At 53.2% G+C, this 14,177-nt stretch overlaps 1 protein-coding gene across 1 annotated transcript; it reads right to left on the bottom strand.

Annotated features, from left to right (window-relative positions):
- Positions 1 to 1,156: 1,156 nt before the first annotated feature.
- CDC25A (cell division cycle 25A) lies at positions 1,157 to 13,994 on the bottom strand. The gene is made up of 16 exons (XM_048951938.1): positions 13,788 to 13,994; positions 12,007 to 12,092; positions 9,871 to 9,925; positions 9,213 to 9,248; positions 9,036 to 9,072; positions 8,587 to 8,688; positions 7,679 to 7,789; positions 6,936 to 7,070; positions 6,265 to 6,339; positions 5,115 to 5,267; positions 4,756 to 4,848; positions 4,371 to 4,433; positions 4,176 to 4,274; positions 3,546 to 3,676; positions 3,334 to 3,445; positions 1,157 to 2,104 (listed from the first exon to the last, which is right to left on the bottom strand). The coding sequence occupies exons 1-16, from the start codon at positions 13,928 to 13,930 to the stop codon at positions 1,964 to 1,966; spliced, it is 1,572 nt and encodes a 523-aa protein (XP_048807895.1). The 5' UTR covers positions 13,931 to 13,994; the 3' UTR covers positions 1,157 to 1,963.
- Positions 13,995 to 14,177: the final 183 nt, after the last annotated feature.

Below are 14,177 nucleotides of genomic sequence, written 5' to 3'. Positions count from 1 at the left end.
GCTGCAGCTCCAGGCCAGCCCAGGAGCAGAGAAGCAGAGGAAGAAAGCGATGGCAGCACGGCAGCTGCAGCCCTTCTGCCATGGAAAGAGGCAGACAGAGGTCAGAGTTTAAGGCCTTTATTCTCTGCACCAGCAGACGTCTATTACAGCTGCAGGCTGACATCGCAGAGCCCAGCCGGACACACAGCTTTCTCCTCCACAGCCCAGGACTCCCAGTACACACAGCACAGCGGGACAAAGGCAGGAGCACGCTTCTATCTGGGCAGGATAAGAGGAGCAACACCGCCCCACAGCGAGCTCCTGCATGGCAGGGAGCTGGGCAGGAGCTGAGGTAGAGAGGCTCACACCAAGCGTGACTGCAGGCACGATAAAAGCAGAACGCCTTTAGCCCATAGAACAGGCAAGAAGTGATGCCAGAGAAGAGCAGCGCCCCTCAAACACAGCTGCCAGCTGCTGCTTGTTCTTTTTGCACAATCAAGGCTCACACAGAGGGATGGTTGGGTTGCAGCTATGACAGCTGTAACGTTGGACCCGTGTTCCTCAGCACACAGCAGCCCCACAGAACTGGCTGCTGCCCTACAACCCAGCTGATGCTGCTGCCTTCTCAAACCCGAGCTGGTGTTGTTCTTGTTTTAAAATGAGAAGTTTGAGTTCAAATCCGTCCTCCCTGTTCTGCAAGGTGTGAACAGCAGCTTAAAAAAACATTAAAAAAGAAAAACAAAACACAAGATAAAGTCAGAATTCCACCTAAGGCACCATTTTTTTTTGTTTTGTTTTTGCAGAAGGGCACAGGAAAGGGGCTCCCACAGAGCAGGCTGAGCTGTGAGGTGTCTGCAATGGGAGCAGCACAGCTGCCAGGCCACGCTCCTGCAGCACCAGGTGGGCATGGAGGAAGAGCTCCGTGCAGCAAAGCAGAGCCATAGCAAAGCAGCAGCCCTGCCCTGCTGTCACTGAGGTTGTGACACAAGCAGCAGCAGCACAGCTTTAGCACCAGCCCTGCTGCTCTGTGGAACCGTGAGTCCTGTTCCAGGGGGGTGATGGAGCGCCCTGCTACAGGCAGTGCTGGCTGCAGAACTCCTCTTCCCTCCAGAAGGATTCCCATTTCCCAGCAGGAGAGGCTTTGCTGCTTGAGAGGTGGCTGAAGGCAAATACAGGGCAGCAGGAGCAGCTGCAGAGCAGCCAGAGGCACGCTGATGGATCCATGTGCTCCCTTCAGAAGTCTCACAACAAAATGCCCAGCGGCCACAGGAACACAGCATGGGCTCCCAGCCCTCCTGAGCCACCCCACGCCATCCCATCATCATCACACATCATCAGAACCCACATCAGGTCCCAGAAACTGCCCACTCTGAAGCACCACCCTCCTCAGAACAGCAGCTACATTCAAGTCGTTAGGAAATAAAGCAATTCAGTAAATGAGAACACGATAGAGACACAAAACACACCATTTCCCACAGGGTTTTGTCTGGAGGGCTCCTACAGCACCACGTGGGAGCCCCAGCTGTAAAGAACCATTTGCTCACCTCACCAAAACCCAATCAAAGCCAAGAATGAACCCCACCCCTGCCCCCCACAGCAGAACCAAGCCTCCAGCACAACCCAGATGATTCAACTGCAGCACCATTAAGCTTGGTCGGACTGTATTTAAATTAAAACAAGGCATTTAAAAAGCTACCAGCACTAAAAGACCCTCACTGCTCGCCCCAGCCGTGCCCCACGCACGGCACCGCAGCCTCCTCCACCAGCTGGGGGATGTGGTGATGTGCAAAGTCGTTCCCACGGAGCAGCACGCAGCCCCAAAGCCAGCTCCAGCCAGCTCCCAGGTCGCTCAGTTCCAGCGGTGACCGCAGCATTCCCAGCAGGACAAGAGATGAGAGCAAACACCAGATAACCACCAGCAAGGAGCAGGCTGCAGCCTTCCCCCCCCGCCACGGGGTGCAGTCTTTGTTCACTTTTTTGGCCCTCAGAGTTTCTTCAGGCGACTGTACAGCTCCCGTTTGCTCCTCTCGCCGGCCCAGGTTCGGCTCTTGGTGCGAAATCTTTTCAAGTCTTCTTTAAAGTCCTCGTGGTGCATGGGGCGGTAGCTCTGGGGCTCACAGAAGCTCTGGGGGAAGAAATGCGTTTGTTTCTGGTCTCATTTGACTGTGTCACAGGCTCTGAGCACAGCCAGCAGAGCTGCTGACACCACTGCCACCAGAACAAACCACACAGGAGCCCCACATCAGATACTGATGAGCAAGGCCCGGTGATCTTCAGATTACAGCTACTTCTGAAGCAAGGGTTACCAAACAAAGCACTTTTGGCCCTGCAGACAGAGCTCTCACCTCAAGCCTTTTGGCAGACTTCAATATACAGCACAAGCAAGCAAAGTATATTCAGCATTCACCCTGAAGTCATGCAGATCTGGAACACTTGCTTCTCTGGCTCAGCCAGCTCCCATCTCACAGAGCAGCACATGGAACACCGCCATCAGCTGTTCCATGCTGCCACCTCGAGGCCCTCCAGCCCAGAGCCAGAACAATCCTGAGGCACCCACAGCCACACAGGGCCAAAACACAGCAGCATCCACCACTGTGAACAGCAGCAACCCAAGTGCTGGGATATCACACATGGGGAGCAGCACACAGCACTGCCCCACAAACATGGGCACAGGGAGGATGAGCATCTCACATCTGCCTGGAATGGCAGCAGTTCTCCAAGCAGAGAATCTGAGAGATGTTCCAAAGTGTGAGGCCCTGGGAGGGACTGAAGTGAGAGGCAGGCCACGGTTCACAGCATCAGACAGGGAGAAATGGCATACAGTGACTGAAGTGCTGCAGAAGCAGAATGAGGAGCACCATGATGGGAAGAGACACTGGCACTTATTGGTCTCCTCCATGGAAGGACAGGTTGGAAACTCAGAGCTCAAGTTTTCTGATTTTGCTTTTTAGTACAGCACAAGGCTTGAGGTTTCCATGTGTCAAGCAGCAATTACTGCCAGGTCTCTCCACCTAGCCTGCAAAGTCTGGGGGAAGAGTCTTAAACACTTTCTCTGTGTAATATTTTGAACTCCTAGTTGCTACAGAAAGACAAAACAGTTTCATATATTACTCTAGGAACAAAGGAAAAGCCTCCTGGCCATGGCAGCGAGGCAGTTCTGAGGTATGGAATTGGCTTAGAGAAATGAAGGCACTGTCGCTGCCAAGTTCTGACTGCTCTCAGTGCAGGGCTGTGCTGTGAAACAGCAGAAAGAAAAATACCCCAGGAAAGACACTCTCTGCTCCATAGAAAGTCTGATTTGAGGTTCAGGTATTTTGAGAGCAGAAATGTGGAGCTTCAGGGGGCATCACTTACCCGGCACCGCAGGAAGAAGTCCCTGTACCCCCCCTTGAGGACATACAGCTCTGGGTAATGCAGGTTGGGGTACTCATTGCCCAGCCTGTCCCGCTCCCTCACAAAGCGGCACCTGCAGAGGAGACCCCGTGTTAAAGATGGCATTAAGCTGCAGGGGGGAGCAGTGCCTCCCCTGCCCTCCACAGCTCATGTGGGGTTTGTGGGTAACTCACATGCGGGGCCCCCGCTCCGAGGAGAACTCGCAGTGGAAGACGACGATCACCCGTTTGTTCTTGGAGGGAGGGATTGGGTTCTTAAGCAGGAAATCTTCCACATCCTCCTCCATGTGGAGGTTTACAGCACCCTGAGAAGGCAGCAGGTAAGCAATGGGCGCCATCCCACTCGTGCCAACCCTCTCTTGATACTGGGGACAAAGCCTCAAAGCAAAGCAGACGCCGCACACAGCGCAGTGCCTCAGCGCCTCCCATCCCAGAGGGCCCCACCAGCAGCTGGAGGCGGCCTGCTGGATCTCACTCATACTGCAGAGGGGCAGCAAGCTTAAAGAGCAACAAGCTTTAACAACACCCCCACAGCCACTCATTCTATAGCAAAAGACCGTGGGTTCAGTGAAGCATCGTACTCCTACCAGCACCTCAGAGGTGAGGATGCTGGGCACAGTGATGCACCCTGCCCTGGAGCTGCCCGCTCACTTGTCTCCTCCTCTGCAGAAGGGAAGCAGTTCCCCAACCCCTTACAGAGCACAAAGCAGGTGTGTGTGCAGACCAAACAGCACAAAGGCACACTGAGAGCCCAGGGCTGCCGTTCCATGCGCTCTGCCTTGCTCTCCCACTACCACAGCACACCTTGATGTGTCCTCCTTCGTACTCGTACGGATAGCGGCAGTCAATGATCACACACTGCTTAATGAAGCTTGCAAACTTCCCAGTCAGAACAGACACAATCTGAAAAGAAAAAAGAAAAAAAAAGCACTTAAATTGTTTTGAGGGCTTTTTTAATTACTGAAGTAAAGAATGCCTCGCTGTCCCCAGAGCACGTACCATTTCTGAGTCAATGTACTTTAAATCTTGATGCTTCCCATCGACAGTGTGGAACAAATAACCCTAGAAAACAGACAGCATTCAGCAGAGAACATTCCAGCCGTGAGCCACACACTCAGCACCCAGCAGTCGGCTTCAGAACACGCTGCACTGACAAGGATTTCTCGAGCTAAGCACAACATTCAAAAGTCCACAAGCCCAGGGTTCAGGGCACAGCTTTTCTTTGGCTCCTGCACTGAAGGTCTTGCAGAAATCACTTCAGGACTGACCTAAGAGAGCACCATTCCCATTGGCAGCCCCCAGGGACTGGGGACGCACTGCGAAGAAGGGAAGAGCTTTACTTCACCTCTCTAAAAGAGACCATTAAACCAAAGCACGTGATTACCTTTGAGAAGTCACCAATAAGGTCCCTCTGGTCACTGGCCAAAATGCTCTCAATTTCTGCTGCAGAGGATTGCGTCTTTACTATTTTTGTGTTCTAGAAGAAGAGAGGTTAGAGATGAATGCCAAACACTGATGGCATGAGACTCCTTCCCCATAGGGTAAGAGAAGAGGCAGCATTTACTGACAGCCTGATGCACAGCTTCCCTTAGGATCAGTAAGGGTTCAGAGCACACAGCCCCTGCACCACCTCCGTCAGCCCCACACCACTGTCAGAGCAGCAGCTCCCCCAGTAAGCTCAGCAGCTCAGCCCCAGTGACCTTCACAAACAAGACCCCTGCACCACAACACCCAGCCACCAACCGCTGAGTCTTCAGACTGTGCTCCAGGCAGGCTTTTCCTCTTCTTGCTTTTCCCTGGAGAACTCTCCTCCTGGGACCTCTCCATTCTTTTCTGGGTGGTTCTGCCCACACCACTGGGCAGAGACGAAGAGCCAAAGAGGCGGCATCGCCTGGCCTGGGGGAGAGACAGAAGATGTCCAGCAAAAACCAAGACAAGAAACTAAGCAGGCCTCAGACTCCCAGACTACCCAGCCTAGCATCAAATGCTGGCGGCCCTGCCTACAGCAGAGGGGTGGAAGCTTGATGATCGTTAGGGTCCCTCCCACCTCAAGTCATTCCATGATATGATGATATGGTATTAGCAGGATGAGGTTTGAAGTTGAGGTAGGGCAGCTGGAGGTTGGATGTGAGGGGAAGTTGTGTGCTGTGAGAGCGGTGAGGGGCTGGAACAGCTGCCCAGAGAGGCTGTGATGCCCCGTCCATCCGTGGAGGTGTTGGAGGCCAGGTTGGATGGGGCCCTGGGCAGCCTGGGCTGCTGTGAAATGGGGAGGTTGGTGGCCCTGCATTGGTGGGGGGTTGGAGCTTCGTGATCCTTGAGCTCCTTTCCAACCCAAGCCATTCTATATGATACGATATGACGATGTGATATGACTGCAGTAAAGTTTGGCTCATCTAAGGTGCTGTCACAGCACAGCAACAGCAGGATGTGCTCAGATCACCTACACTGGGGGCTTACATTCCCACTAACAATTGTTTCTGGCTGTGAGGACAGACGAGCTCAGAGCACAATGCTATGTGCTGGCAGAATGCTTTGTATCAACCAGCAGACCATCCAGCAGCAGATTATGAGCCTGCTGTTGGAGCCTGCATCACCCTCACAGTCTATTACCTAAAGTCTGGGCTACAGGCATTCCAGGTAAGGCAGTGTGAGCTGTATTCAAGATACGCCAGTATCTGATAAGGGAAGTCAAGCTCTCCTCCCATTTCTAAGTGTCTGTGTAAAAAGCAAGTTCCTGTGGATGCTCACCACTCAGAGCACTGCCCTACACTGGCACAGCCTCCCAGGCAGCAAGCTTAACAGGAACACAGTCCTGCAGGGGTCTCACACTGCCCTGTTTTGTGGCTGAGGTACAGGATCAGAGCACCACGAGCTCTGTGAGCACAGCACTCACCCGGCTGTCCGGCCTCCTGCTGACCAGCGGCGCAGTCCAGAGGCTCGCCACGTCAGATGGCATCTCCTCATCGTTCTGAGAAACAAAGACAGTTTGCTCTCATCTGCCTCTCTGCTGACAGATGCTGTGAATACCTGAAGCTCCTGTAAGCTTGGGCAAACTTTACAGCTGAATTCAGCTGCCTGAGCAGTTTTAAGAACTCTGCTACCAGGGCTGTTATTTCACTGGGCATTGAGCTGAGCCACATTGGAAAGGATAAGTTAAATCAATTCGTTCACTGATAAAACAACGCCCTTCCAGAGCCTTAAGCACGTCAAGTTCAGTAGGAACTGGACTTCTGAAAGCAAATATCACTTTCAGCTCCCTCAGTGAGTTTCTAAAGGAAACACCAACTCTTCCAGTCACCATCCATGGCTTCACAACTCAGTAGGAACTGCAGCAATACCTCTCTGCCTGCTGTTCACACACCAAGCAAACCCCATCATCTGCACGAGGGATCAGCACAGAACAGACACTACAATGGAAGAGTTGAGAAACACCCCTGAGTCTCTGAGGAGCCCCTCGTGCCTGCCTACCTGCAGTGTGAATTACCACCAGAACGTGTGTGTGCTGTGGGCTCCATGTTACACAGAGCTGATTTTAGAAGAGCATCACATTTCTTTGGTACCTACTTTCAGATCTTGCTCGTCTAAGAGCTCCAGGAATCCGTCGTCATCTTCGCTTTCAGAGCAAGTCAGAGAAGGCTGCTGCAGGAAAGCTGGCCTGTAGTTTTCCAGTTCACCCGTGGGCATTTCTTGACTGGGAAACTGAGAACAAAACGTTTAGTTTCAACAACATTCCTCTTCTTTACAGCAGGATGCTGCAGATGGAAACAGTGCCATCTCACTGTGGTGATTAAGATGGTGGCTAATCCAGCACCTCGAATGCACTGACCTGAGCAAACCCCAAACCAAGCCCCCATACTTTATTTGGTCCATCAGCCTGGTCAATCAATAGGGCCCCTATCTGGAAACACTGGATAGTGAAGGGATGAAGGAGAGGAACAGATGATGGCAGAGGAACAGGAATCAATACCAACTCTGTCAGGAGCACCGAGATGAAGCACTACCAGATTCAACAAGCACAGACAGGACTCGGCCCCAGGCTCTGTTTCTGTGCAACGATCCAACAGCATCTACTCTGCACTGCTATCCACTCACTGGATGCTCTGTGCCACAGCCACAGCTCAGCACTGCCCAGTGTCTCAGCCAAACAAAACAGATTTTCACATCTGACAGACATAAGCTTTCCTTTTGGGCACACAAATAGTGATGATATTAACAGCACTGTCCCAGAACACAGCCACGACACGGTTTTTCCTCCTGCCAGCAGGTAGCAGAGGATAGAATGACTACCAAGATCACTGAGGTCTTACCTCCTCAGCCAGGGCTGAGTTCTGCCTTTGGCCAAGAACACTCTTCCCATCGTGGATGTGCACAGAACTCCGAGAAGCTGGCTTGGCTGGCTTCTTAAACTCAAATGACTCCTGAATTGAAGAGAGAAAAGCGATCAGTTTACCAAAATAATGAGCTGTGCACACTGCCAGGACCTTTGTACCTCCTTTCTCCCCATTTAAGCTACCTGACGTTTTGAATTCAAGTTCCCCGCTGCCAAACAGCAACAGTCTGAGTGCATTGTAACATCTTTGCTTTGAAAACATTCAGGGATTCACCTAACACAACCAAGTTCTCACCCCATTACCTGCAGGCTCAAGGCATTTTGGTTTTCTTCTGTTCTCTGCTAAAGAAGCCACAGTAAGGCAGCTACAGCTGCAGCCTGCTGAGCAGAACATCGCCTGCTGCTGGGTGATGGCACTGGGCCTGTCAGCACCCTGCACACAGCACTGCCAGCAGCAAGGCCTCCCAAAGCACAAAGATCACAGCCCAGCCCTGCTGCTGAGGAACCAGGGCACCCCACATCGGGGCTGAAAGAAAGTATGGAGATCTGGGCAGCCTCCTGGAGGCACCATCACCCAGACAGCGTTATGGAAGCTTTTTGCCTTGCCGCAGACCAAGAGGAGCCAGGTGCTCCAGCAAGGAGGAAGAAGCTGTACAATTAAAGCCTCCCTCCTTGCTATTAACCTATTATCAGCTTGCAGTCACCGCAATCAGCACCATCCACTTTGCTGCAGCTTTCTCTAAGCTGAGCTGCACAAAGCTCTGTGACGCCCTGCAGCCTGGCAGCAGCTCCCAAACCTCTCCCACCACGTCTGCCCACGAGGAGTGCCGATTCCTCAGCGCCACCTCTCACAGCACACCACCTCCAGAGACATGCAGTACTCACATTCTCCTTATTCTCATTCTGTTCTAGGAGCTGAAAAGCATTACAATCCGTGGAATCCGAATGGCTTCTCTTCAGAGCAGGACTGGAGCCCAGGAGTCTTTGCTGTACAGTGCAGACAAGTGCTAGTTAAGCATCACACAGTGCAGCCTCTGCACAAGTACATCTTAAGCACAGGAGGGGCATTAGTGACACTGCGAGCTCTTCCTCTGCAAGTGAGTGCAGGCTGTGTGCAGGGGTTTCAGCTGCATTACAAACAGACAAAGCTACACAGAAGAAATCCTGCAGCCAACACACAAACTACATTTCAAGTTCATTAAGCCCCAGCTTTCAGTTTTCAATCAATACCATAACAGGTGCTCTAGAAGAGCGTAAATGAGCAAGATGTGGGAGGTTCCCAACTACAAACAAGCCCTTTAACAATCCTGCAGGGTCAGCACTACCTCACTCACCGGCAGTGAATGTATTCTTCTGAGAGGCAGTCGAAGGCTGCAATGAGAAAGAACACATTTATTTCCAACATTTCCTTTTGTAAGACAGTAATGAGAGCAACGCTCCCTTTTTGCAGGGCTATAAGGCTGGAGGCAAACCCACAGCAGTGACTAGAAGTCAGACAGGAGAATACTTACTTCAGCCTGCTAGATGCAAGAATTGCCTTCTCAAATCTGAAAGAGAAATGCCCCACAGTTAACAACAAAGGACAGCACGCTCAAAAATCAACCTTGTTTTAAGCCAGAGCAAACAGAAGCCAGATGCTTCCTGATAACGCTGTCCATCTCAAAAGGTATTTATGGCCAGCTTATCCCACCCTGGTTCTCAAAGCTCTTGCTGGAATCCCACTCTCCTTCCTTTCCTCAAAGGACTTCCAGCATTGATTAGACACGAAGCCGGTGCCAAGAGAAAAGCTGGGGAAATTGAGGACCAAAGGCATCTGCCCCCCACCCCCAGGATGGAAGATTAGGAAACGTGTTCATTTAAAGCTGATCAAGAGAAAAATTGCATGCTAAAAGCAACTGCACGGAATCAGGACATAGCCAGGCAGAAGCTCCCAGTTAAGGACCCAGAGCAAACTGCAGCTTCCACTGCAGGCTGCCTCAGCTCACTGAGCTGCGAGCTCTGGGGCAGACAGCACAGCAAGGCAGCCTGCACTTGCAGAGCTGGGAGCACAGCCTTCCAGAAGGTAAAATAAGAGCAAAGGAGAAACCACGTCAAGCCTCTCATCAGCCCACATTTGTTAACAGCACAACGTGAAGCTGCTGAGCTCAAGCTGAGCAGCTGCTTACGTACGTTTCCTCTCTGATGTCGCTGGGGGTCGGAGTGCCAGGAGAGTCCAAGGCACAACCTGCAGAACAGACAGCAATTCATGGTGAGCCCCAGCTCGGCCCACAGGAACACAAAGTGTTGGGCATGGCCGTAAGGCTCCTCCAAAGGTGCTGAGCTCAGACTGAAACTGGCACAGAAAGCTGTCCTCTGCACCCAGCAGCACACTGAAATAAAGGCAAGCACTCCATGCACAGCACAAGCACAACATCACCACCACACAGCAGCTTCTAATCACTGCCAGATACAGCCTCTGTGATCTGAGCCCACAGCCACACAGAACTGACCTGAGTAACACGACAGGCACCCAGCACAGCACCTTAATCCTAAGTATTCTGTAACACTTGTGATTTGCTAAGGAGATGGGAAGAGGAGAAGAGAGCCAAGCAGCAGAGATGCAGCCAGTTCAGTTCCTTATCTGCCTGCAGCCTGCCAACTGCACTTGCTTTTTAGTGCTTCCTTTGAAGGCTGAAGTACTGCACAGAGACTTTGGTGCAGAAACTCAGGTGGAAGCACTGATTTCCATCACTGAGACAGACAGTGACACATCAAAAGCTCTCCCCATTCCACAAGTCACAGGGTAATACCTTATTTCATTTCCACTGATAAAAGCCACCTCATCTGAAGAAGAAAAATAAAGAGAACTTCTCAACAAGCATCTGTACTACAACAGCTCCCCAGCCTGTGAGACTCACATCAGCACACACAGGCAGAAAGCCACAGACAAAACCCAAGCCACAAGAGAAGCCCTGCTTGGCAGCCTCCACGAGAGCATGCACAGCAGGGTAGCAGAGCTTGCCTTCAAAGAGAGAAACCACAGCCCAACACCTCACAGTTATCACCCTCCAAAGGGGGACTCAACCTGGTCCCACAGTGAGCTGAAGGCAGATACGTGCTGCGTCCCAACAGCAAGCAGCAGAATGCAACCTCAGCTTCCAGAGCACAGCCATGAGCACTCACAGGGCAGCACCAGCTCACTGGGGCAGCCTGCCTCAGCCACCTTGAGCAGCACTCAGCCTCAGCCAGCTCCTCTGCAAGGGCTGACCCACTCCCAACAAGGTGCAGGCCTACTGCTGTTATAGCACAGAGCAGCGAGGCATCAGCACACAGCACTGACACAGTGGAGTTTGTCTCTCCAGACAGCGCTGGAGCACAGAGCAAAACAGGTCAGCAGCCACATCTAACAGTCATCCTAAGAGGATCCATCATCATCCCATCAACAGAGGGGTGGCAGCAGGGACAGGGAGGTGATTGTCCCTCTCTGCTCTGCCCTCATGTGTCCCCATCTGCAGTGCTGTGTCCAGGTCTGGAGCCCCCAGTACAAGAAAGACAGGGAGCTGTTGGAGAGGGTCCAGAGGAGGCACAGAGATGCTCAGAGGGCTGCAGCACCTCCCTACAAAGACAGGCTGAGGGAGCTGGGCTTGTTCAGCATGGAGAAGAGAAGCTGCGGGGTGACCTGAGTGCAGCCTGCAGTGCCTAAAGGGAGCCTGCAGCCAGGAGGGGAGTCAGCTCTTGGAAAGGGGAGATGGCAGCAGGATGAGGGAAATGGTTTGGAGCTGAGGGAGGGCAGCTGGAGGTTGGATGTCAGGGGAAGTTGTGTGCTGTGAGAGCGGTGAGGGGCTGGAACAGCTGCCCAGAGAGGCTGTGATGCCCCGTCCATCCGTGGAGGTGTTGGAGGCCAGGTTGGATGGGGCCCTGGGCAGCCTGGGCTGCTGTGAAATGGGGAGGTTGGTGGCCCTGCATTGGTGGGGGGTTGGAGCTTCGTGATCCTTGAGGTCCCTTCCAACCCAAGGCATTCTGTGATAAGAAGCAGAAAGAAATGCTCTCTCTGCCAGGCCCCCTTTGGAGCCAGAACCAGTTTTTCCTGCATGCAAACCTCACTGCAAATACATTCTAGGACAATTAGAAGAGAAAACATCCCAAAATATGGGCTGCAGGAGGTCTGCTGAGCAACAGAAACAAGCCTGCCTTCCTCCACAAGTGCGAGGGTGAGAAATGGCTGCAGGGACCAAAGGCAGCACTATTTCTGTATTCAAGACTGTAAGAAGAGTGAGAATGCAGTGCTTCCCATTCCTTCCTCATGATTCACTGAGAACACCATACCTGAGTCTGTTGATTCTGAGGACACTGTTCTTTGCAAACCATTGGCACTCTTGTTTCCCAGGTCTTGTGCAGTATTTTCATGCTGACTGTAAAAGAAGGAATTTTAAATGCTTTTTAAGTGAGAAATACAAAACAGGAGCACAAGAAAGCAGACATACAGCACAGGACTGAGGGCCCTTTCAGTCACCTTGCACCACACCACCAAGCCTTCTGCATAACACACAAACCAGGAGGTTTGGGGGTTTTTTTTTCTCCTCTCATTTCAGAGCCTCTCATGCTCTTGCATCTTCACAAACAAAGGATTTAATAGAACAAAATAACAGCTTGCAATAGAAGTTCAGGACTAAAACCACTTTGTGGAGTGTGATATTGGTGCCTGGGGGCACAGCAGCACCTCCCAAACTGTGCTCTGGGAACACCCCTATCAGCAGCCCATTATCTCTCCCAGGACTGTAACCTCCTCTCCAGCACTGATTTCATGATTGTTCCGCATACAAAAAATGAGCTTTGAGTTTGAGAACTGGGGGGTTTGGCCTGTTTTGGTTTTGGGTCTTTTTTTTTTTTGTTTGTTTTTTGAAGGAGAGAAGTTGTTGAAGTTCAAACTTGAGCCCAAGCCCTTCCCTGCCCACCAACATCAATGGGTGCAGGAGCACTGTGGGCACGCACTCCTCACACACATGGGCAGCCCTGGTGCAGAAAATACAGGCATCACGCAGAGCATTGCTCTGCATCACCTTTAAATGGGGGAAAAGCTACTGAGTGGGGCTGCTCTTATCGTACTGATTAACTCAAAAGATGAAGCAGGGCACAAGGTGGGGGTGCAAAGCCACAGGGCAGAATACCCAGCATGGAAGGGCCTGGTGGGAATCCTCAGCAGGAATCCCTGGAATCTGAAGGCGGGAAGGATCACAGGGCTGAATACAGAAATAAGAACCATCTAAAAGCAAGCAGCAAAGGAGAAATACCGGCAGGGCACTCAGGACTGAGCAGGAGGTCAGAGTGAGAAGGGAGCCACAGGAGAAGCAAACTGCAGAGCAGGAAAAGCGCCCACATAGCGGGATGAGATGAGACGGCCAGAGCAGAGTGAGGGAAGATGGTGGCACGTGGGGATGTGGGAATGGGCCGGCACCGAGTGTGGGCAGGAGAGCAGGGCGGGAAGGGAGGGGGGGGGGGGCGAGAGGTGCTGTGAGCAGCAGGGAGAAGGAGAGACACGGTAGGGCTGGGAGGAGGGCCGGGAGGAGCAGAGTCTCGACTTGGGGGCGGCAAGGAAAGAACTGCCCCGTGTTCCGTTTGGGGTGGGGGGGATCACCAGGCTTCGGTTTGGGGGCTGCTGAGATCCTGGAGGCCTCGGTTTAGATGGGGAAAAAGGAGGTGGGGAAAGGCTCATCGAAGGCTCCGTAAGGAGGTACGGAGCGGGGAGAGCCCTGGGCCGCGGAATTAGGGACCGAAGAAATCCTCGAGGGCTTAGGTTGGAGGGGGGAGAAACGGGGCCTCGAGGCGCCGTTGGGGAGGAAGTCGAGGGGGCTGGAATACGGCGTTGTGAACGCGGTACTCGAGGGGCAGGGAGGAAGGGCTCCTTTCTGTCCGTGCGTTGGAGGGGAGCGAAGCGTGAAGAGCCCCAGGCCGGGGCTGCGAGGGAAGCCCTGCCGGCCTCGCCGCTGTAAGCGGTCGGAGAGGGACCTGCAGGCTTCGCTCCGGGGCCGAGGGGAGAAGCGGAGAACCCGGAGGCGCCGGTTAAGGGGCGAGGGGGTAAAAGAGGGCCTCGGTGGGCTCTGACTGACCCGTGTCCCAGCTGCTCCATGGTGAGGCGGAGATCTGAGACCGGCGAGAGCTCGGCGGGAAAGAGAGACTTGACCGCGGCGGCGGGGGAAGCCGAAGAGACGTGCGGGAGGCGGCGGCGGGAGGCGGCCGGTGCGGGATTCATGGGGCCGAGCAGCGCAGAGCGCGACCGTCCTGCTGTCAGCGCCGCCCGCGCCGCTTTGACCCCGGCCGCTACCCGTCGCTGGCGCCAAACTGCCTCTCCACCAATCAGAAGCCTCCTCGGAGCGGCGCGGGGAGAGGGAGGGCTTTTCTCTTCAGCTCTCCCCGCCTCTGATCAATCGGAGAGGAGGGAGGAGCCGACTCCCTATTGATTGGCAGGCGATCTGTCCAATAGGGAGAGGTTATCCCAC

Source organism: Lagopus muta, chromosome 7 (assembly GCF_023343835.1).
Source record: "Lagopus muta isolate bLagMut1 chromosome 7, bLagMut1 primary, whole genome shotgun sequence".
In the NCBI taxonomy this organism is placed as follows: domain Eukaryota; kingdom Metazoa; phylum Chordata; class Aves; order Galliformes; family Phasianidae; genus Lagopus; species Lagopus muta.
The sequence above is the reverse complement of the archived record's forward strand: the minus strand, read 5'-3'. Positions and strand labels throughout refer to the sequence as shown.

Coding starts and splice junctions, on each gene's coding strand:
- CDC25A (XM_048951938.1), bottom strand. CDS start 13,930: ATGAATCCCGCACCGGCCGCCTCCCGCCGCCGCCTCCCGCACGTCTCT. Junction 12,093..13,787: donor ATGGAGCAGCTGGGACACGG/GTCAGTCAGAGC, acceptor CTTCTTTTACAG/TCAGCATGAAAATACTGCAC. Junction 4,434..4,755: donor TTATTGGTGACTTCTCAAAG/GTAATCACGTGC, acceptor TCTGTTTTCTAG/GGTTATTTGTTCCACACTGT.